The 25,616-nt window shown below is 41.6% G+C and overlaps 1 protein-coding gene across 1 annotated transcript; it reads right to left on the bottom strand.

The window, feature by feature from the left end:
• Positions 1–482: 482 nt before the first annotated feature.
• pstpip2 (proline-serine-threonine phosphatase interacting protein 2) lies at positions 483–24,021 on the bottom strand. The gene is made up of 15 exons (XM_072659277.1): positions 23,950–24,021; positions 22,067–22,167; positions 18,513–18,587; positions 14,997–15,031; positions 14,152–14,258; positions 13,464–13,526; positions 10,811–10,909; positions 9,545–9,590; positions 9,192–9,271; positions 5,827–5,925; positions 4,244–4,340; positions 4,070–4,142; positions 2,540–2,574; positions 2,371–2,442; positions 483–1,868 (listed from the first exon to the last, which is right to left on the bottom strand). Exons 1-14 carry the CDS (start codon positions 23,980–23,982, stop codon positions 2,387–2,389), a joined length of 999 nt encoding a protein of 332 aa, XP_072515378.1. The 5' UTR covers positions 23,983–24,021; the 3' UTR covers positions 483–1,868; positions 2,371–2,386.
• Between the last annotated feature and the right edge of the window lie 1,595 nt (positions 24,022–25,616).

Here is a 25,616-nt window from a genome sequence, read left to right on the forward strand (position 1 = left end):
CTGTGTGTGTGTATTTACACGTCTGTGCCAGCAATGAGTGCATTCATTAGAAGGGGTGTCCACAAACATTTGGACATATAGTGTAGACTGAGACTGCCTTATTGATATTATTTGTTTTAATTGTTGTTTATTTGGTGTCTCAGTTGTTGACCAATTTTGCCATTTTATTAGAATCGTTAACTCTAATTGGTTCTGAAAGTTTCACCCCCCCAAACAAGCAGAACATTGAGCAATAACATGCATTAGCTCATTAACATGACAAATCTGATTGGCTGCTGAGGTCAGGTGTAATGACCCTGACCCTAACCCTAACCCTGAGAAACACAAGACTTCTATACTGAGTGTCGGTACCGCCCAGCTTTATGAATCCGGCCCATTCTGTCCTTATTTAAACTCCCCTGTATTAAAACACTGGACTGAACAGAGCCCTCGGGCCCTTAACGGCTTAGGTCTGAGACCTGCCATGAAGAAAGAGCTCTTAATAATCAGAGAATATCCAGATTTATTAAGGCAATCATTTCTGCACAACAAGCTAACGGCAACATTTAAAGCTCCAACCAGGAAGCTGACCTCCTCGCTCCACTTACTTTATTTAACACGATTCCTGATTGGTGCTTTAACACCATAAATAAATGACATTTCTTCTCATAAAGCAACTCCAGGGTTCATTAACAGTTAACGACCTGCAACGACCCGACATATCCTTGCATAAAAACAGCATTAATAAAAAACAGAACTGACACAGAGGCTGTTTTACCACCGGACGCAAAAGTGTGGGGTCAGATTTGGCGTTTTATTGATTATCAAACTGCAAATATGTGAACATGTTACCAGGATATCGTGCTTTTGCTCGATATGGTAAATCCAGTAAATAAACCAAGCCTTGGTTGGTTGGGCCAAGCCTTTATGGGGCCCTAAGCAGATTTTTGTTTCTGGGCCCCCCTACACCATCACCTCAGCCCTAGATGCTTCATCAGTGGTGGCTCAGTGGTTAGAATGCCAGGCTATTGATAACAGGGTTGTGGGTTCGATTTAGGGCTTGGCAAGCTGCCACTGTTGGGCCCTTGGGCAAAGGCCCTTTACCCTCTCTGCTCCCCGGGTGCTGGAGTTGGCTGCCCACCGCTCTGGGTGTGTGTGTACTCACTGCCCCTAGTTTACTAGTGTGTGTGTGTGTGAGTGTTCACTACCACAGATGGGTTAAATGCGGAGGACACATTTTGCTGTACAGTGACAAATACCTGCACCTTTATCATTTCATAGGGAGAGAGATATTGCGCAATACGCTGACAGTGGCAGGAGGAGCCGATTAACCTAGTATTGGTGAGCCGACTATGAATATAAAAACATCACTTTTATCTGTGTTTTATTATTCAAATTTTTATATATATATATATTTTTATCATAATATCTTGGTGCTCTTGGGGGCCCCCATGTGGCGTTGGGGCTCTAGGAGGCCGCGCAATTCGAGTATGCCTTGGGCCGGCTCTGAAATAAACAGAGCTGTGAAATATGCAGAAGTGTAAGTGTGTCTCAGGGGACGATGTGGTAACTAACCAAGTAATTTTAACCTGGAAAATCAGACAGACGTGTCATTGGATCAGGGGTGCCCAAACTTTTGTATACGCCTATAAAACAGCCGTGTAGTGAACGTCAACGTGCGTTCGCTCTGTACCCTTCTCGGTTCGGATCGGTCCACGACGGGCTGGTTCCAGTGTTGGCTACTTTTTTGTGTGTTCTGAGAGAACAGTGTTAAAATTAACTTAGGAAGATTAAGAAAGGTCTCTGGCTAACAAGTTGGTTCCACAGGGTGGGACAGTCCGTCAACACTGGTCAAAACCTCCTGCGGTGTCCAGAATGAAGCAGGGCACCTGCAACAGAGGAACATTTAATCAACCACTTATTAATATTAGCGTTATTATTTGGATTATTAATTTTGATTAATTGTTGGTTTGGTATTGGCTGTGAGCTATAGTGTAAATACAACCTTATTAACATCTGCTATAGAGAGTCCTATTCTATTGGCAATACGTCTCTACACGGGCTAGACAAGCTGTGTGTGTGTGTGCATTTGCACATCTGTGTCAGCAATGGGTGCAGCCTAAAAAATGTGTAATGGTTTGGTATTGGCTGTGAGCTATAGTGTAACTTAATAATGAAAAAATTAATAATCAAATATTAAACTATTGTTATTAATAACAGAGAATATATACAAATTTCACCGCTATTACTATTATATAACACTGGCTTTATATACAAAGTGTGCATTACCTGGGAAAATGAGTAAATAAGTGTTTATCTGCTCAGTAAAACACTGATATTAGAATAAACACTAATAACATTCAGAAACGTGCGGCGCTGAGTGACCCCTACCTCGGTCAGCCGTGAGTTAGTATCTGATTAGACTGTATCCTGTGTTATCTATAGTTGAATACGTCACGTCACCTAAAAGAGAAAGGACAGAAGAACAGGATCAACTCAACCCACTAATTAAACCCGTCCACTATGTGGAGAAACATCATGAGAAGGTTCGGGGTCATACTTTCAGTATTTGTTGGGGGAGGCACCGGCCCTCGCCTGTAAGAGAGGAGAACAGAGACGGAGAGAAAAAAACACAAGTGTAAAACAGCAGTTTAACACATGGGCGTAGCTCTGTAAAAGTGTCGGGACGAGGTAGAAACTGTCAGAACTGTCACAAGTACACGAAACACTGTGTGTCATCACTGTAAGAGGTGTGCAGAGCACCCTGAAGCCCTCTGGGGAAATTGGGAAATAATGATTAAATTTAATTATTAAGTAATTTTGGTATTTAAACAAAGTAAGTGAAAATATCAGAAATATAAGTCAGAGGTTTAAATAGAGGCAATAATATCCAGATAATTAGTCATAATTTTAAGAAAATAGGTCAAAACATCTGAAATGTAACTATAATATATATATATATATATATATATAGAGAGAGAGAGAGATAGATACATAATATTATATATATTATATATAACTATATTGTATATGATCCATAATAACAGCAGATACATATAGCCAGAATATGTCCTAAATATAATTTGAGGTCAAGATATATAAAATATAACTATATCATATATATCACATATAACTATATTGTACATATAACCCATAATAGAATTTCAACACAACAGATTTGAATATGCAGAATATGTTTAAAATTCAACAATATTAGTCATACTATCCAGAATGTCATCATTTTGACAAAATAGATCAAATTATTCAAAAAGTACCTATATAATATATATCATATATAACTATATTGTATACAATCCATAATATAATTTCAACACAACAGATATGAATAACAATATTAGTATTAGTCATACTATCCAGAATGTCATAATTCTGACAAAATAGGTCAAAATATTCTAAATATAACTTAACACAAATGATAGCCAGAATATGTCCTAATTTCAATAAAACAGGTCAAAATAAGCAAAATAATAGGTAACATTTTTTCACAATTGATACAAATAGCCAGAATATGTCCTAACTTGGACAATATTAGTCATACTATCCAATGCAATTGTTCGAAATATCCAAAATATAACTACAGAATAGATATCATGTAAAACTATATTATTTATAATCCATAATATAATTAACAAATAATAACAGATTTGAATAGGCAGAATATGTCCTAAATTCAACAATATTAGCCATACTGTCCAGAATGTCATAATTCTGACACAATAGGTCAAAATATTGAAAATATTATATATCATATTATATATTTCAACACAACAGATACGATTAGCCAGACTATGACCTAATTTCAACAAAATACGTTAAAAATATGCAGAAAATAAGTATAATATTACCACAATTAATACAAATAACCAGAATATGTCCTAAATTGGTCAAACATTTCCCAGAAATAAAGTGTAAAAGGGTAGTTTAAGGCTGGAGTACAGTACTGTACAGTACTGTAGTTACTGAGTGAACTGTAGCTGCAGGAGCTGCTCAGCGTCTCTGCTGTTAAACAGGTGACACTTTCGGAAAGTGGGCGACACGTTAATCATGCCTGCAGTTTAACGGCGCTGACCTGGAGATGGACGGCGGCTGTCTGGTCGGCGCTGCTCTCTGGTTGCTATAGAAGTTCTCATACGGTACAGGAGCTGCGGACCAATCAGAGGAGGAGTCATTATTAACGAGGGGTGGGCGGGGCTTGAAGGAGGAGTTCTCGAACTTATGCTGAGGGATTCAGTGTGAGCATCACCTGGAGGTTTGTCTCCGGTTCTCCTCAAGTTAATGAAGTGCTCTAAGTCCTCCTGAATGTCACACTGCTCCAGAGACTTTCTCACTTCCTCATAGAGCTACAGCCAAAACACACACACACACACACACACACACACTGAACCAATCTATGCCAATGCTACATATTTTGTGTTTTACAGGAATGCTCTCTGGCAGGAAGCCCAGCGCCGTATTTATCCAACATTTATCCAACAAGCCTGTAAAAGGAAGTCTACTGCGACCGGCACGGCCTAAAAATACCCGCTCTCTCAGTGACCGTCAGAGGACCATCTGAACTCCCAGCAGCAAATGGACATTACTGGTGGAACAGTGGACCAACACGGGAACACTGCAGAACAGAGGGCGTTGTAGTCTACGCTGGACAAAGTGGACAGAACCTTAAAGCCAGAGCTGGGTGAAAAGGTCAAGGCCTTACACTCTTACAAATGAAGGTGCTACTCAGGGTTCTTTGGATGACGCAGTAGAAGAACCGCTGTTGCTTCCATGAAGCATTTTTGTAAGAGTGATAAATAATCCACTGTAACGATCATTTACCAATTTGAAGTAAATTCTTCCAACCCAAAGCTCTTTCACAAAAGGGGTTATTCCATGGCATCACTCAGAGAACCCTTTGTAGCACCTTCATTTTTAAGAGCGTACTCCTACTGTTAGCCTTAGCGCTGGAGCTACGAGGTGTAGCTAATATAGCTAACAACTAATAGGATTGTATACTCAAACATATTAGCATGTTTAGATGTTTTTCATATTGTGGGTAAACCAAGAACTGCCCAGAATGTCATAAATGCCCAAAATATAACAATATAATATATATATATATATATATATATAACTATACTCTCCAGAATGTCATAATTTTGACAAAAATATTCAAAACAGTATATATATATATATATATATATATATATATATATATATATATATATCTATATATATATATATATATATATATATATATATATATAAAAGCAGTTCAGGTATAGGCAATAACCTGTAGTCGTCTATTTACAGCTTTCCTTGTCAAGTTATCTGCCTCAACCACGTATCTCCAAATCTCCAAAACGGCAGCTTTACACGAGGAGGAAAAAAATCGTCCTGACTTTCAATGGAAGACTTTTTCAAGTCATTTTGGAGCATCGTGAAATTCTCATACACTATAAAGAACAACAGCCAAAATCGAGATACAAGGTTTTTATGTAAAAGTGCCGATATACATACAGTACATACTCTTTTCTCCAAAACGTGAATCTGGCAGTTGTACTTTATACTGTATCAGTATTTCATGATAAATGGACCAATAGAAATGCTCCAAAATAAAAAAAATGTATATATATATTGGGGGTTTTAAGACATAAAATATCAGGAATATAATTGTATTTGGTCTCAGAATCAATAATTACACTGAAGTGTATCTTTACACTTCTTATTATATTATAATATTGACACTTAATAACTATAGTAATATTTATTGATAGCTTAATGCAACATTACTTGTACATATACACAGTGTATATTTATTTTTGTATAAATATAAACATATATGGTCACCTCGTCGCTGGTGACACACTGCTGTGACAGGTGGTTCAGGTGAGTCCACACCACATTCCTCAAAGTATTGATCCGCTCCACTTCCTGTTTCTCAAACAGCTGGCCACATGCACAGCAACACACACACACACACACACACACACATATACATTAGCTTCAGACAGAGATCCAGGGTTTTAGCGGAGTGTGAAGTGTGGTACCTTAACTCCACACTGAGAAATATAAAGTTAATATATAAGTGAATCAGTTTTGCTTCCATGTTCAACTGTCAATCATCAACACCGCGCATCCAGGAGTAGCCTATCAGAGCGCAGTGGGTGTGGGGGCGGGGGCGGGTGCGAGGCTTATTCTATAAAATTAGGAAGAGCTACAGACTGTAGCGGCTGTGATTTTGGAGGTTTTAAGACATAAAATATCAGGAATATAATTGGATTTGATCTCAGAATCAATAATTACACTACAGTGTATGTTTATGCTCTTTATTATATTATAATATTGACACGTAATAAATATTAGTTATTGATGGTGTAATGCAACATTACTTCTACAATTAATGCTGACACATGAATGATTTACCATTACATACCTATACAAATGTTTTTTTTTCATAAATGTATTATATTTAAGTGTAATAAGTATATATGTATATATATATATATATATATACAGTCATGCCCGAAAGTATTCATACCCCTGTCAAAGTTTGACTTAAATTTACTTTTATTTAACCAGAAATTATATTTTTGCCTGGAAATGACACAGGCATCTCCCAGGAGATAACACGATGATGTACAAGAGGCATCATTGTGGGAAAAAATATTTCTCAGCTTTTATACACATTTGAACAAAAAGTGGCATGTCCAAAATTATTCATACCCTTCTCAATAATTAATAGAAAAGCCTTTATTGGCTATTATAGCAATCAAACGCTTCCTGTAATTGCTGACCAGCTTTTTGCATGTCTCCACTGGTATTTTTGCCCATTCATTTTTAGTGATGAGCTCCAACTCTTTGAGGTTCGAGGGTCTCCTTGCCATCACCCTGATCTTTAGCTCCCTCCACAGATTCTCAATTGGATTCAAGTCAGGACTCTGGCTGGGCCACTGCAAAACATTAATGTTTTTGTCTGCTAACCATTTCTTCACCACTTTGGCTGTGTGTTTTGGGTCGTTGTCGTGCTGAAATGTCCACCGGTTCCCAAGGCCAAGTTCTGCAGACTGCCTGATGTTGTTGTTGAGAATCTTGATGTATTGCTCTTTTTTCATGGTGCCATTTACTGCGATCAAGTTCCCTGGTCCATTGGCTGAAAAACACCCCCAAAACATTAGGTTCCCACCACCATGTTTGACAGTGGGGATGGTGTTCTTAGGGTTGAAGGCTTCTCCTTTTTTACGCCAAATGGTGCACACATCATTGTGGCCAAACAATTCAATTTTTGTTTCATCTGACCATAAAACAGAACACCAGAAGTCTTCTTCTTTGTCCAGATGAGCATTTGCAAAGGTCAAGCGGGCTTTTGTGTGCCTTTTCTGGAGAAGTGGTGTCCTCCTTGGCCTGCGTCCGTGGAACCCAGCAGTGTGCAGTGTCCGTTGAACTGTCTGCCTTGAGATGTCGCCACCAGCAGAGTCCAGATTCACCAGGATGGCCTTGGTGGTGATCCTTGGATTTTTCTTCACCTCTCTCACTATTCTCCTGGCCAGCACAGGTGTCACTTTTGGCTTCCGACCACATCTTCTGAGATTTTCCACAGTGCGGAACTTCTTGTATTTTTTTATAATACTTTGCACTGTAGCCACTGGAACTTGAAAACGTTTTGATATGGCTTTATAGCCCTTTCCTGACTTGTGAGCGGCCACAATGCACAGCCGCAGGTCCTTAGTGAGCTCCTTTGTCTTATCCATGACTGTCCACAAACCAACTGCAGAGAGCTGCTGTTTTTCTCCTGTTGAGTTGATTAAAACAGCTGTTCCCAATGAATCAGGGTAATTAGGATGCTTTAAAACAGCTTGGACTATTTGGAATGGTATAGAACTTTGGATTTTCCCATATACTGTGACAGTATTCAAAGGGTATGAATAATTTTGGACATGCCACTTTTTGTTCAAATGTGTATAAAAGCTGAGAAATACTTTTTCCCACAATGATGCCTCTTGTACATCATCGTGTTATCTCCTGGGAGATGCCTGTGTCGTTTCAAGGCAAAAATATAACTTCTGGTTAAATAAAAGTAAATTTAAGTCAAACTTTGCCAGGGGTATGAATACTTTCGGGCATGACTGTATATATATATATATATTAATATACATTTATGGCATTTAGCAGACGCTCTTATCCAGAGCGACTTACAAGGTTAATCGTATTACAGAGGGGGGCCAGTGCAGTGTTATAAACATATATATATATATACATATATATATATATATACATATATATATATATATATATATATATATATATATGTTTATATGTACAATATGAAGTATATACACACAGGTTTTACCCACAGAGAGATATACTGGTTATGGTTTGTATTCCGTGGCACCATTTCCACCTCATATAACCCTCATGTGACCCTGACTCACATGATGAGCAGTGCTTTCTGAGCTCTGTGACGTTTTCTCTGCTCTAACACTGAACCTGACTCACGTCAGCACCTCACTGTCCCGCCCTCAGAGAGGTGTGTTAGTGCTCTGGCCTTCCAGAACCGACATGCTTCAACAGGATCCAGCGTTAGTTACTAATCTAGTGGAAGGCATTCTGTCCTTCATGGCTGTATTAAAGGTATGAGCTGGTTCTGGAAGCAGCCATTTCATATATTAATAAGTAGGTTTTTCTCCGTCTGTCTGCCTGTATGTTTACCTGTCTGTCCGGCTATCCATCCATCCACCCAACCATCCATTTGAATCTAAATTTAATCTGACCAATAAACCAGTGGCACCATGCCTAATGCCAGGTGTGAGGGGTAGAGGGGTATAAAGAGGGATATTACAACCCCCCCCCCACCCCCCACCCCCCAGCATTGAGGAGCTGAGGAGCAGTGGAAGAGCTGTGTTCTCTGGAATGATGGTGGTGGTGGAGCTCCATCCAGTACTTTTGAATGGGATGAGTTGAGGAGTAGGGGAGCTGACCTCACTAATGCTCTTGTCGCTGAGTGCAATCAATCAAATCCTCACAGCATGCTCCTCCAAAATCTAGCAGAAAGCCTTCCTCCCTGGACAGTAGAGACAGTTACTCCCACAAAAGCAGGATCAGCTATTTTAATACACTTGATTTTGAGGAGGAGACAGTGAATGAGCAGGCGTCCCAATACTTTTGTCAGTATAGTGTATCTATCTATCTGTGTTTTAGGAGTGTGTGTTTCTCACCTCACAGGCTTTAACATGCTCGTTCAGCCACTCCTCTCGAGTCTTCCCCAGCACACACACGTTCTGGTTGTACAGCCGGTCTGTTGGCCCAGTAACATCACAGATCACCTTTTAGCTTAAATTACCAAGTATTTTACAGCCAATCAGATCCTGCTGCATGTACCACCATTACTGTTAATCATCAGTTGGATTATTGATTAAATATTGGTGTATTTTACTACATGGCGTTTGAGAAGCCGCTGAAGGTCGAGTGTATCAGTGATGTCTCCTCGCCGTGGGGAAATCAATGAGCCCACAGTCGGAGGGGAGGACCGACTGACTTCCCCTTGTGCTTTTGTGAAAGCCTTCCTCACCTGCTTCCTCCGCCGCCTGCTTCGCCTGCTGCGCCTTCCCAAAGAGCTGGAGGAGAGAGGCAGGAAAGTGTGCGGTGAGGTCAAGCCCAGAACACTGAGGAACATCCACCCAAATCCTAAAATTCCAACCAGCCTGGAAAACGAGTCATTTTGCTTGGCGACGGCAGAACAGCGTCTCTCACTGCCAACATGCCACCACCTGAGGAGCGGTGAGCAACACCTGCACTCCACCCACCCCATCATACCCCTCTTCTACCTCACCCACTCCTATAAAACTACACCCTTAACGCCCACCTGTCAAAGCTTTCTGGGTATGTAAGAAACTGTATATATGGCTGCTGTGAGGCGAAAACCTGGTATCTCCAATAGAAACGCTCCAAAATGATCAAATCTTTTTTTTTTTTGTAAAACAGCAACTATATATGATCTATTATTCATTATTTATGTATTTATTAATTATTAATTATTTATTAATTATTATTACTATTATTATTAATATGAATATTATCATATTTCATTTTTTATTTGATTATTAGTTAGTTCAGTACTACCTCACTATGACTGAGATTTTCCAGTAAAGCCACTAATTTGCATTTGAGAGAGAGAGAGAGGGAGAGAGAGAGAGAGAGAGAGAGAGAGAAAGAGAGAGAGAGCGAGAGAGACAGAGAGAGAGAGCGAGAGAGAGAGAGAGAGAGAGGCAACAAAGAGAGAGAGATAGAGAGAGAGAGAGAGAGAGAGAGAGAGAGAGAGAGAGCGAGGCAACAGAGTAAAGACAGAGAGAGCGAGAGAGAGAGGCAACAGAGCAAAAGAGAGAGAGAGAGAGAGAGAGAGAGCGAGCGAGGCAACAGAGCAAAAGACAGAGAGAGAGAGAGCGAGAGAGAGAGCGAGAGAGAGAGAGAGCGAGGCAACAGAGCAAAAGACAGAGAGAGAGAGAGAGAGCAAGAGAGAGAGAGTGAGAGAGAGAGAGAGCGAGAGAGAGAGAGAGAGAGAGCAAGAGAGAGAGAGCGAGAGAGAGAGCAAGAGAGAGAGAGAGAGAGAGAGAGAGAGAGAGAGAGAGGTCTGGGTGGTGTCACTGCATGTAAGTGTAGATGGAGTCTCCCCTGGTGTGAAGCTGTTAGTCTAAGATTGGGACGTTAGGTGTTTGTGTCATTTCCTGTGAGCTGGTAACGCTAAGGCCGAGGCTTCAGCAGAAAGTCCTTCACGCTCAGTTCAGATGGAGCTACAACCAGCTGTACCCAGTCCTCCTCCCACCCCCACCAGCCTCACCTTCTCCTGCTGTTTGGTGTTGCTGGTGGTGGCGCTCCTGTTCATGGCCTGCTCTGCTTCTTCTTTATCACGACACTTCTGCTCATACGTCTTCTTAGTCTGAGAACACAAAGGGAAGCAGTGCAGGTTAATCCAGTATGAATCTGCCCATAATAACTACAGAGTGATCCAGTATGAATCTGTACAGTAATGACTACAGAGTGATCCAGTATGAATCTGTACAATAATACAATAATAACTACAGAGTGATCCAGTATGAATCTGTACAATAATAACTACAGAGTGATCCAGTATGAATCTGTACAGTAATGACTACAGAGTGATCCAGTATGAATCTGCCCATAATAACTACAGAGTGATCCAGTATGAATCTGTACAATAATAACTACAGAGTGATCCAGTATGAATCTGTACAATAATAACTACAGAGTGATCCAGTATGAATCTGCCCATAATAACTACAGAGTGATCCAGTATGAATCTGTACAGTAATGACTACAGAGTGATCCAGTATGAATCTGTACAATAATACAATAATAACTACAGAGTGATCCAGTATGAATCTGTACAATAATAACTACAGAGTGATCCAGTATGAATCTGTACAGTAATGACTACAGAGTGATCCAGTATGAATCTGCCCATAATAACTACAGAGTGATCCAGTATGAATCTGTACAATAATACAATAATAACTACAGAGTGATCCAGTATGAATCTGTACAATAATAACTACAGAGTGATCCAGTATGAATCTGCCCATAATAACTACAGAGTGATCCAGTATGAATCTGTACAGTAATGACTACAGAGTGATCCAGTATGAATCTGTACAATAATACAATAATAACTACAGAGTGATCCAGTATGAATCTGTACAATAATAACTACAGAGTGATCCAGTATGAATCTGTACAATAATAACTACAGAGTGATCCAGTATGAATCTACACAGTAATGATGAACTGATTTTAATCCAGTATGAATCTACAGTTGTTTTGTGTTTTGTTGCCGTTTGTGTTTTGGGGATAAAATGCTAATAAGGCTAATCAGAACGTTTAGCTACTAGCTGCCTTAGCGTAGCTGATAGCTACGGGGAGCAGAGTCTCTCAGAGACACTCGGAGATAAGCAGAAGAGGAAATCTTTACATGCAAATATTAACTGATCAGCCGCAGACTCTCCAAACTACGCCCTGGGTAAAGTAGCACTGTGGCTTACACACCCCCACAAAACACACACCACTACACACTGCTGTAATAATGTGTGTACTGGGACAAAGACACTGAGCGCTGCCCCATAGTTTACTATTAAGGTGAATGGGTGTCCCTTAAAGCTCCTCCCACCTTCCCACCAGCTGTTTAGGAACACATACTGGACATGTGTGTGTGTGTGTGTGTGTGTGTGTGTGTGTGTGTGTGTGATCTGGAACTGTGTGTATCTTCTATCCATCTTGAACCCTTTGAAAATCACATTACAGCAGCTCTCTGTGCCAGCCCTGTCTGATCAGACGGTTTGTCCACTGTGAACGAGCAGATCGGACACTTCCCTTCTCGCTGCTGTGTAAATCAGTTACAGATAATCACTTCCTCTAACTGCTGTTCCACTGCGTTTACAGAGCAGAGGGTAGAGTAACCGTCACACACGGCTCAGCTTACAGTACTTACTGTGTATCTAACACCTTCCTTTAAATGCAACTATATATGAGCCTTTTTTATATACAGTCACCGCACCGTAAGTAAACGGACAGTTGGCTGTTCCGCTGTTTCTCTATACGAATACTTCACTTTCATGTCCTAAAAGTAAGTATCCATGTCAAGCAACAGGTCAGTGTCACCAGGGTGGCTGCTGATGTGTACTGGTGGTTTGGGCTGGTCAGAGTCTAGATATACAGCTAATAGAAAAACATTAGTCCCATAGTAAACACAAACTATCTTATGGCATTTTTAGGGCAATAATAACTGTGGACTGATTTTAATCCAGTATGAATCTACACAGCAATAATGAACTGACTTTACTCTAGATGGTTGCTATAGCGTTACTAAGTGGTTGGTGGGTGGATGCTGTACTGTTGCAAGGTGATTACTATGATGTTGCTGCATAGATAGACAGACAGACAGATAGTCAGATAGACAGATACTTAGATAGATAGACAGATAAGCAGACAGACAGATAGATAGATAGATAGATAGATAGACAGACAGACAGACAGACAGATATATATATATATATATATATATATATATATATATATATATATAGATAGATAGATAGATAGATAGATAAACAGACAGACAGACATATATATATAGACATAGAGATAGACAGACAGATAGATAGATAGATAGATAGACAGAAAAAAAAACAGACAGACAGACAGACAGACAGATAGATAGATAGATAGACAGACAGACAAGCTGTCTCACTGTCTAAATACTTACAGACTGGGTTGAATCTCTCTTATAGGAAATGATGTGTGGTGTGAAAAGCTGAAAGTGGAAGTGCTGAATATAGACTCTGACTGAGTGATGTCCCAACACTACAACCCAAAAATTCCTCCATTCTTCTTCTTTTCTGCCCTTATTGGACTCTCTTAATCTTTTATCTGCTGGTTCACAACGAACGACCGTTTAAAAGCTTTAAATGAATATTTACCTCCATGGTTTTCTTATACTGCGCTCCCTTCTGTTTGTGCAGTGCGTCCATCTGCTGCTCTACCTGCAAAACACACACCTGCATAAGATCCAAATAAGTACCTCTACTAGGTCCTCTAATGTGTTCAATCTCGTTGAACATTCTGTATAATTTCAAATGGCCAAAAGTATTTAGCCACCTCTCATCAGTTTTGAGTTCCGCAGACAAACACTTGCTCTTACACTTACAGACAAGACAAGTCGTATAAAAAGAAAAAAGCTCAGTAACTTTAAGAGATGCCACCATTGCAGTCAGTTAAAAGTCAAGTGAAAACTCTGTCCGGCTAGAGCTGCCCCAGACAACCACGCTGCCCCGCCTCCCCCATCAATGACTCCCCCTATTGCACAGAGCTGGACCACTCGCAGCTTAACGAGTCTCTAGCTACATCAAGAGTTCCAGATTGCCTTTGGAGCAACACCAGCACCCGAACTGAGCATCAGGAGCTTTGTGAAATGGGTTCACTGGGCAGGATGCCGAGTGTTGACCGGAGGGGTGTAAATGTATTCTCCATCTGGCAGTCTGATGGAGGAATCTGATGGGTTTGGTGGATGCCAGGAGAACCCTGCCTGTGAGCCCACAGTACAGTTTAGTGGAGGAGGAATGGGCTTAGACCCTGAAGGGTCTCTGGGCCTCTCTGGCAGTGCTTTACCCTCTTTCTGACTTCTTTCTGCTTCTCTCTGAACTCCTCCAACTTCTTTGCCTCGTCCCTCATGGTCTGGGCCAGGTGCAGGTGAGACAGACTCACCTGTTCAGTTTCTGTAAAACACACACACACACACACACACACACACACATACATTTGTTACTAAGCCACTACTACGGATTATACACACAAATGTTTGTGGTCACCCCTTCTAATGAATGCATTCAGCTACTTCAATAGAATAGGACTCTCTGGAGCAGATCAATAAACATGACCCTATTGGCACCATGCTGCCTAATGCCAGGCGTGGGCTAGAGGGGTATAAAGCCCCCCAGCATTGAGGAGCTGGGGAGCAGTAGAAGAACTGTGTTCTCTTGAATGATGGTGGAGGAGCTCCATCCAGTACTTTTGGATGTGATGAGTTGGTGGAGGGGGGGTTGGGGATGATGAGGTGGGATAGTGATCATCCTCCAACATCCTGACCTCACTAATGCTCTATTAGTAGAAAGCATTCTTCCTCCCTGGACAGTAGAGACAGTTACTCCAACAAAAGCAGGAGAAACTCCTTTTAATCCCCTTGATTTCCGACGAAACAGTGAATGAGCAGGTGTCCCAATACTTTTGTCCATATAGTGAATCTAATTAATGCTACTGTGAAATGGAGGGACTGTGTATTAAAGGAGGCTCTGGGAAATCTAAAATATCCAAACCAAAGCTGATATTCCACACTTTTGCCTCATACGCACACACACACACACACACACACACACACTCTTTCACCATAAGGGAAGGCGAGAAAACATCCTGGTACTTTATGGAGTTTCACAATTTCCACCACAGCTTCTACTTACGGAGTTTGAAAACATCCAGTGACCTCTTCAGCGTGCTGAAACACACAAACACACAAACACACATCAGCCGACAAGCAAGCCAAATCACATGATTTCTTCTGACCGGCCCAGAATCTCCCACACCCATTCATTCCTATGGGGGAAAAAATCTGCACAGAAAAAAACCTGTTGCTACGTGGAAACCATCCGTCAGATCAAAGAGCCGTACGACCTGCAGTGCTGATGTCTCGTGACCTGCAGGACGAGTTATGTTGGAACAATCCAGCAGAAAAATATGAATAAAGAGAAAAAGGAAGAGGAAGAGGACGAAACATGGAGGAGCACTCTACAGCAGCTAGTTTCGGCCAAGCTGATTGGTTGAGGAGCGTTCTGTCTGTGCTGTTACTTTGATGGCTGGAGAGTTTCTCTGAGGTCAAACTCGTTCACCTGACCTGGTTGCGCTCATGTGGTTTGAGTGGAAAGTAAAAAAAAACATAATTTTATGGATTTTTAAAATATATATATTTTTGATATATACTTTTTAAATGCAAATTAATGGATTGTAGATATTAAAATGATGTTGATATTAGAATTAATAAACAAATTGTACATATTATTTGATATTTTACTGCTGATGAACTGTTCGGCCATGTAGGAAACGTGGTGTTTACGTCACAGCTCGGTCGGTTCGTGCTGCACTGACCGACTTCAGCTGCCAACTTCTGAAGGGCGTCCTTGTGGTGCCTCTTTTATTTTTCCAATTAAACCAGCACCACTTCATTTCAGCAATATTTCACCATAACAGCATCATTTTTTTACAAACCCTGTATCACTGTATCACTCCGCTGATAATCAACCGTACTAACATTTATTCATATGCGGAAATCTGAAACCTGGGGCTGTCCGAGTGCAGGTGCTGTAGTTTTATCAGTTAAGTAGTTCACTATAGGAAGTAAGGCTCAATTTTCAATGACCAAAAACGTCGTTTTTCTCATGGACAGGAGGCCGAAACACAGACACGACCTCCATTTTTAACATATCCGAATGCGTGTGGGCGGGGCCTGGGTCTCGTCCTTTGCAAATGATGCATAAACAAGGGTCCAGTGGGTGGAGCTTGTTTCAACTCTGTCAGTCTGAACCCCTGACCCACCGCTGATTCACCAGGGTGTTTCAATACACTGCGAGCCTCAATCACAATGGGGACATCCAGCAGGGCATCCAGCAGGGCATCCTCAATACTACCATAGTGTCATAGTAGTCTCAGTGCTCTTCACCAGGCCGAGCTACAGCAGGATGAAACACACCTAACCGCAAAGTGATGTGGGACATGTGACCACACTGAAGGCCTGTCAATAACCAGCTCAAACACACACAGACCACATTAGTGCTTTCATAGCGCTTTCGCACACACCCCACCCACACACACACAGTGAACTGACTGATAATGACAGACACAATACACTGTTTAAAAGAAATACAACATATGCCATGACCCATAACTTAACATAACAATTCATATATATTAAAAATATTATAAATTCAAGCTGCTAATCTGCTCAGTAAAACCCCAATACCCCAGTTTGTTCAATACTACAAATGCATACAGGTTATATACACTAGTGTACACTGTAGGATACTATTACATACACACAGTAGTTTTATGAATGAGACTACATCAGCTATATAGAATACACTGTAGCTGATATAGAAATATTAGTAATAGCAATTCATGGTAATTTATATATATTATATTATTATATTATATATATATTCACTCTCCATAATGTGAATCTGTCATATATATATATATAGAGTATCAGAATTTCATAACGAATGGACCAAATTCAAATGAACACACACACACGTGAACTAGGGCCAGTGAGCCCTCCAGTGCCCGGGGGGGCAGAAAGGATAAAGGGCCTTGCTCAAGGGCCCAACAGAGGCAGCTGTTGTCATCAACAGCCCGGAGCTCAAACCGCTGAGCACCACTGCCCTGTTAGACATACACATATATACGAACATACACACTTCATAACTCCGACCTGCTTAATCTTCTCCAGTTAAAGACATAGAGGATGGTGTTGGAGATATGGCTCGGGGTGGTAAAGGATGGTGTTGGAGATACGGTTCAGGGTCTATCATCACACTACATCTTGTTAAAGATGTTTTTCAGAGGTGTGAAAGCCGCAGGAGTATTTTTGCACTCTCGCCGGAAACGCAGTGAATGGAGGAGTTGTACAACTGACAGGAGCAGCGTGGACCGGCTGGGGGCGTGATTATACCGTCTGCCCGAGACTTACATAACAGACAAACCCGTAATCCCAGACGACTGGGGATAAACGCACTGGACAAGGAGACACCAGCTCCTTGTGTTTTCCGTCAAAACAGAACAACTGAGCTGATCTGATCAGTATTATAGCTTCTCTAGCTGCTCTGAGGCCTCTGATGATAATTATATAATTGACGTATAGCACAATTTATGGACATGGCCTCGATCATTTATGCTGACCCTGATATCACCCATTGTGTTTATTCAGTAGGGAGGAGAGCCAGTGAACTGGTATGATGTCTATATTTAAAAACAGTGTTTTTTATTTATGTAATAATTTTTATATTCAGGTTTATTTAGGTTATTTATTTATTTCAGTGTCTGAATAGTATTATTAGTAGTATTTCTCAAACTTTTTAAAAGGGTGAAACTTTATTATGTTGCTATTTTATTATCATTATATCAGTGGCATACATTTTTTAAAATTACAATATTAATATATATTTTAATATAATATTATTATATTATATTTTATCACAATTATTATATATATATGATATATATATATATATATAATTATATTTCATGATGAATGGACCAATAGAAATGCTCCAAAATGACCCCATTATTAATAACTTTACAGCAAAATACATCCTCTGCATTTGAGGTAGTGAACACACACACACACACACTAGTGAACTAGGGGTAGTGAGCACACAACTCCAGCGCCCGGGGAGCAGAAAGGGTAAAGGGTCTTGCTCAAGGGCCCAACAGTGGCAGCTTGCCAAGCCCGGGTATCGAACCCACCCTGTCATCAACATTTTGTTATTAACATATTTTATTATCATTATATCAGTGGCATATTTATTTTTAAATTGCAATATTATTGTTTATCACAATTAATATCGCCCTGAGAAGTAGCTATCGTGACAGGCCTACCTACACTACTAATATAGCTTTGAACATTGTCCCTAAAAGTCCCTAAAAGTAATTACACTTCCAACTGTTCATCAAATTACACTCATAAAAAGATCCGACACTGATGTGGGACAGACTTTAGAGTTAGCCATCTCCACCAGTTTCTGTAAGAGCACGAGTCAGAGAGCATAAAAAGGGGCGAATCCAGGGTCAGCGCGGACTCAGGAGTGTTATCCCGATTACTGTATAACTAACGGGTCATAAACTGGCATTCCCACATGCAGAACTGCCGAGAACTGCCGAGGCAGCGGGAAAGCTCAGTGTTTATTAGGACGGAACCGTCGGCTTACTTCATCTCGTTGTGGCCGCACACTTTCTTGGAGAGCCCCAGCAGCTCCTTGGCGTACTTCTCCTCTATCACAGCTCTGAAAGACAAGAAAGCCGGAAGACGGTTAACAGAGAACCTGCACAGATTTCCCGTCCACACTGTGTTTACTTCCACACCTGAGACAGGTATGAGACAGGTAAACGAAGGAGTACCAAAGCCTGACTCAGGTGTGTGACGTGGAGCTGAGCGTATGGACTGTGTTTCATACTGGAGCTACGAGGCTAATGGAGCTAACAGAAACTAGCTACAATGCTACTGTAGCAATTAACACAATGACATAACTACATTTCATACTGGTGCTACAAAGCTAATGTAGCTAATAGAAACCCCAATGATTAGCATCATGTAATTACATAACATTTTTATACTAAAGCTACAAAGCTACGTAAGAGGCTAATGTAGGTGAGGAAGAATAGAGGGGTGAGGAAGGGTTGAGGATGAGGAAGGATAGGAGGGTGAGGAAGGATAGGGGTGAGGAAGGGTTGAGGATGAGGAAGGATAGGAGGGTGAGGAAGGATAGGGGTGAGGAAGGGTTGGGGTGAGGAAGGATGGGGGGATGAAGAATATGGAGGATAAGGACAGATAGGGGGGGATAGGGGGTGAGGAAAGATGGGGGGAGGAGGATAGGGGGTGAGGAAGGATGGGGAGGATAGGGGGTGAGGAAGGATAGGGGGGAGGATAGGGGGTGAGGAAGGATGGGGGAGGATAGGGGGTGAGGAAGGATGGGGGAGGATAGGGGGTGAGGAAGGATAGGGGGAGGATAGGGGGTGAGGAAGGACAGGATGAGGAGGATAGAGGGTGAGGAAGGATGGGGGAGGATAGGGGGTGAGGAAGGCCAGGAGGAGAAGGATAGGGGTGAGGAAGGATTGGGGAGGATAGGGGATGAGGAAGGATAGGGGGGTAGGGGGTGAGGAAGGCTGGGGGAGGATAGGGGGTGAGGAAGGATAGGGGGGGAGATAGGGGGTGAGGAAGGACAGGATGAGGAGGATAGGGGGTGAGGAAGGATGGGGGAGGATAGGGGGTGAGGAAGGCCAGGAGGAGAAGGATAGGGGTGAGGAAGGATTGGGGAGGATAAGGGATGAGGAAGGATAGGGGGGTAGGGGGTGAGGAAGGATGGGGGAGGATAGGGGGTGAGGAAGGATAGGGGGGAGGATAGGGGGTGAGGAAGGCCAAGAGGAGAAGGATAGGGGTGAGGAAGGATTGAAGAGGATAGGGGGTGAGGAATGACAGGGGGGGTAGGGGGTGAGGAATGACAGGGGGGGTAGGGGGTGAGGAAGGATAGGGGGGGAGGAAGGATATCCAATTATGTAAAGTTTCATGGCTAAGAAAGTGCAGAGCAGCTGTCGGGGTAAAGCAGTCTTCTGGGTGATCAGCCTGCCATTAGCGCTGAGTGTAAGGAGCTGAGTCATCTAAAAGACATGAAAGCAGCTTTACTGGAAAACTGAGATCCACTAGATAATAGATCTGCAGCAGAGAACCGCCGAGTCGTCCCACTGACTGCTGTGTTGCTTCATTCACGGACTTCCACTGGAGAAATCTCCCTGCTGACCCCGACCGCATAACACAGCCTAAAGCTACAGCTCAGCTGCTTTCACTTTCTCCACCGGCAGCAGCAGCTTTATTCTGCGGGATTATGCAAGTATTACAGCGGTAAAGAGGAGGGGCTGGGTTTCCTTCACTTTGAATTTTTAATAATAATAATAATAATAATAAGCAACACCGGGGAACTTTCTGAAAAACCACAGCAATCACATAGAAACAGCATAGCAACCACCTGGGATACCATAGCCACCACATAGCAATTTCATAGCATCATAGGAGCAACGCAAACTAGCAACACCATAGAAACCACCAAAGAAACCATCTAGAACATCCTAGCAACCACCTAGCGACATCCTTTCAGTCAGCTCGGACACCATTGCACCCACATAGCAACACCATAGCAACCACTACAGCAACCATCTAAAATGTCCTATAAACCACCTGATATTTAGCAATAACAACGCAACCGGCAAAACAACCACCAGGAACACCCTTACAACAACCTAGCTACCACCTAGCTACCACCTGGAATACTACAACACCACCTAGCAAAATCATAGTAACTACCGAAGCAACCATCTGGAACAGCCTAGCAACAGCAACATCATGGCAACCACCTAGTAACACTATAGCAACCGTCAAAGCACCCATCTAGAACATCGTAGCAACCACCCGAAATATCATAGCAAACATCTAGCAGCACTATAGTAACTGTCAAAGCAACCATCTAGAACATCGTTGTAATCACCCGAAATATCATAGCAACCACCTAGCAACATCACAACAGCCACCTAGTAACACTATAGCAACTGTCAAAGCAACCATCTAGAACATCGTAGCAACCCCCCGGAATATCATAGCAAACACCTAGCAACATCACGGCAGCTACCTAGCAACACTATAGCAACCGTCAAAGCAACCATCTAGAACATCGTAGCAACCCCCCGAAATATCATAGCAAACACCTAGCAACATCACGGCAGCTACCTAGCAACACTATAGCAACCGTCAAAGCAACCATCTAGAACATCATAGCAACCACCTGAAATATCATTGCATCCACTTCTAAAACAGCAGTTTTGCCCAATAGAAACAGCCTGACGGCTTCTCTGGAAGTGGGAAGCACTTGAGCTTTGCGGCCGCTCTGCGTTTCCTTCAGGAAGCGCTCTGATCGAGTTGTGCTGCTGTTTTTACACTGAGCTAAAGGACAGCTCGGGTTTGCTTTTGCTGTCTGTTGTAACACCAGAGGACGTCCACGTCAGCAGTGCTACTGAAATACGGAAACAATACCCAAAGAATCTAATTGGTGAGAAAGAGAACATCCTGTGTCAGCACTGGCCTTCTGAAATCGCTTTCTTCTGTTTAAAGACCAGCCAGAGATGACTATATTTCCCTAAAAGCCTTCCACTGTGACTGGTGAAGGAGCGTTTCCTGAAAGTGCTGAGGTGCACAAATGAGCAGAGGTCATGGCAGTCAGTACCGTTCAAACGAGCCATAAAGGCAAAGCCCATCATTTCAGCATGTTTCTCTGAGAAGAAGAGAAACCCCACGGACTCCAGACTCACTTAGAATGGAAGTCAATGGGTTTGAGTTCCTGAATAAACGTCTGAAACACATTATTCTTATATTATTATTATTATTATTCATTTTTCAAAACCTTTCCTTTCCTCTTCCCTTCTATTTCCATAACCGTGCCTTTATGACATACATATGCAAATGACCTCAGTTCTGATTGACTGCCCTGCACTGTGCCTTATTTAAAAGGGCCGAAACACGCCCCAAACTGCTGTACACTGAATAGGTGGAGACACTTTTAAAGGGTCCACACCCAGAATTTTACTAATATTTATTTTCCTAAATCTAAAAATGGTTGGTTTGACAGCTCAGCTTCCGAACACGGCCCTCAACCTTGTCTGACTGACCTTCAGTCCCACCCATTGATCAGACCTGACCTTTAATCGCCTTGGTGCTCACCTGGCTTTCATGAAGTCTTCGATCTCTTTGCACGTCCTTTTACCATCGTTCAGGTGCTGGATGATGGCTTCATACCCCGCTACACTGGTAATGTCACTGTTCTGTTATGCCAAATAAAGATGTTATTAGTGCACTTTGGACTCAAACTCCTTCTACAAACACAGCAGCTAATTACAAATCCACACATCAGCACAAACTGCCATGCTGACACATCATTAAAGGAGCAATACCCAACATTATCCTTGTATTTTATTTGTCAACCACTTGTAACACTTGTGTGGATTTGTGAACTAAAAACAGTCATCATTCATTTTTACATTATTTTTATTCGTCACTGTGACTTTGCAAAACATATATATGTAAATAAGCCCGGTTCTGATTGGCTGACCTGTACAGCACCTCATTCAAAAAGCAGTCCAGGTTTAAAGCCTAATTCAGTAACTTCAGTGTGTGCGGTTCGGGTTTGGGCTGGATATGTGTGAATGCATTGTTTTTTTTGTGACATCACATAAACAGCGAAATTCAGATCAGGATGTTTTGCAGCTCTGAGCTGAATGGATGCTTTTAAAGGGCCCATATGCAAGATTTCTCTCTAAATTATTTCAGATGTTTTTTCTTACGCATTTGTGCACCAAAAACAGTCTAACCTCTTTATATCCTTTAGAATCAAACTCCTGCCTTTACGACTTATATATATATATATATATATATATATATATATATATATATATATGTAAATGAGCTATGTTTTGATTGGCTGGCCTTGTTTAAAAACAATCCTCAATTGACGACGTTTACATAATACATCAAGCTCATTTAAATAAAATGAGGAATATTCAGTTTTGCATGGTAAAGGCCCTTTAAGTGGTAAGATTAGATAGATAGGTCGATTATTTGACATTATTGATCCCGATTGAGCAAATTTAGACAGTTTAAACAATACAGCACAGTAATGCAATACAACAATAAGGGCGGTACAGTATAAAAAACAAGCAGTCCAGGCACAGCAATAGAATATTAACTATAGATACATATATCACCCTTATTACAATGAAATTTTAAACTATAACTTATACAATATAAATGATCAAACATCCACTATAAATAAATAATACCATAACCTATAGATAATTATTCCACTTATTACAATAGGTGTTACATTACTACAGCAACACGGAAACAGCCCAGCTCTCTTACTCCAGCCTGTAGGTCTGACTATCATTATCCACAGGAGCATCTTCCAGTCCTGTAATTCATGCCTAAGAGCCAGACACATAATCACAGGCCTCCAGCCACAGGCAGCATTAGGCATGTGTCAAAATAAAAGTACAGACAGACTAATAGCACTTTCCAAGACATTAGAGAGCGAATGAAGCCTTCGCTGTCTAAGCCAGGCGTAATTCCTTCGCCTCGCACTTCAGATAAATGTCCATAATAACATTATCAGGGTTAATAATCCAGATCTGAGCCGAGAGGAGCTGAGTTAGAGAGTGTGGGCTGAGCACTTTCACCCAGCTTATGAGTAAGCACACTGAAAACACTGCAAACCCTTTATAGGGATTCTCAGTAAAACTCATAAAGCCATTAAAGGCTCTGTTCTAGAGCCCAGAGGACAGTTCCCTGTAGTTTCGAAATAACAGTTGACTTTGAAAGAGACCACAACATGGTTTTGGTGTGCAGTGAGGAAGTTCTCATGAGAAACAGCAGTATATTTCAGAAAAGCAGAAGAAAGTGAAGATAAACAGCTCAGAAAATGACAATAAGACTTTGATTGAATAAATAAAGGGTTCCTGAAGTTCCTCTAACTCGCAGCCAGAAGGATACCCCTACTCACTCCAGCATGTGCTGAGTCCAACAGAGCAACTGAATGGTCCAGTCCTTACCCAGAAGTTATCCTTGAAGTGAAGGTCCCTCATGGTGATGGACAGCGGGTCCGAGCTCTGTGTGAGGCTGGAACGACTGACTGACGGGCTGACAGTCGCTGGACACGTTATAAAGAAGGGCGTTTGACCAGAGGCGGCGCTCTAGCACACTGGGACAGGGCTGAACCTACAGCACATTTCCGCCACCTGCTGGCTAAAGCCTGATAACGCAGCGGTGCGCGTCAAAACGATGCCTAGTGCCCTTCAGCCTAGTGCCTTTTAGCCAAGTGCCCTTCAGCCTAGTGCCTAGTGTCTAGTGGACTTCATACTGCTACAACTGAAGAGATACGTTGTCTTAATGAGAACTGAGGCTTTTCAGTCATTACTTATTTAAACTGTCAATTATAATAGCATTAATATAAAGTTTGAAAATATATATTTTTATTTTTGAAAACACTCATTTAGAAATTATAGAAATATAACTTTAACAATAAAAAAAAAAATGGCCTGGCCAGTATGATTTAATCTGAGACCACAGTGTGACCAACCTGACCAAGCTAGCCAACCCATATGACCAGTTAAGCTGGTCATGCTGGTTGAGCAGCTAGTCCATTAAGCTCTGGTCGAGATCTAAGCTGGTTAACCCTCCAAACCAGCTCAGGCCATCTAACTAACTAGCAGCAAAAGTTGGCCTGGTGCTGAAGTTTAAAGCCGTGTAAAGCGTCTGTTTCTAGCTAATATTACTTAGAAATCATCGTTTTTGGTCCTGAACTTAATAATTACATGAACTAAAGTTTACTCAACATACATTTATAGACATCATTTGAAAGTAATTAAATTGTAAAGTTTTTTTTCCCTCATATGATGCGATTACAGGTTAAAAATGCTTTTACATCAAAACTTATTTGGTTTTATTGGTTTAATTTCTATAAAAGGTGTGTTTAGGCTGTGGTAATAAGGTTAATAGAAGTTAGCGAGCTCAGACGATCCCGTTTGTTTGTCACCAATCTCATCTCTATAACACCCAAACGCACTTGTCCCTCAAAACTCCTTCAGATTTTTAAATTATTTTAATAAATGGACGTGATTCAGAACATGGTGTGACTTGGCTAGGTAGCTAGCTAGCGGCCTTAGTCAACACACACAGAAATAGCGCTAGATAACTTTCTCCACAGAGCTGAAAGCTGGAGTTTCATCTAAAATGTTTAAATACTGCTTAATTAAATCTTAATAATAAAGGTTTTGAAGGATATAATTGGGTGTGTTCACAGAACACATTACAGAACATTTAGGGAGGCTGCGACAGAAGGCGACTCTGTTAACTTGGAGGAGTATACAGCATCAGTCACTGGCTACATCAGTAAGTGTATTGATGATGTCACTGTCTCCAAGACCATCACCACACGCCCAAATCAGAAGCCGTGGATGACTCCTGAGGTGCGTGCGCTACTGAGGACCCGCGACTCGGCCTTCAGAGTGGGTGACAAGGCGGCCCTGAGGAAAGCAAGAGCCAAATTGTCACGGGCCATCCGAGAGGCAAAGCGCGCACACGCCCAGAGAATCCACAACCACTTTAAGGACACCGGTGACACACGGCACATGTGGCAGGGCATCCAGGAAATCACAAACTACAGGACAATGCCACCGTCCTGTGACAGTGATGCCTTCCTCCCCGATGCCCTGAACGA

The sequence above is a fragment of the Salminus brasiliensis genome, chromosome 16 (genome assembly GCF_030463535.1).
Source record: "Salminus brasiliensis chromosome 16, fSalBra1.hap2, whole genome shotgun sequence".
NCBI classification, from domain to species: Eukaryota; Metazoa; Chordata; class Actinopteri; order Characiformes; family Bryconidae; genus Salminus; species Salminus brasiliensis.

Coding starts and splice junctions, on each gene's coding strand:
- pstpip2 (XM_072659277.1), bottom strand. CDS start 23,982: ATGAGGGACCTTCACTTCAAGGATAACTTCTGG. Junction 9,591..10,810: donor ACACCAAACAGCAGGAGAAG/GTGAGGCTGGTG, acceptor TCTCTCCTCCAG/CTCTTTGGGAAGGCGCAGCA. Junction 4,143..4,243: donor AACCGGAGACAAACCTCCAG/GTGATGCTCACA, acceptor ATTGGTCCGCAG/CTCCTGTACCGTATGAGAAC.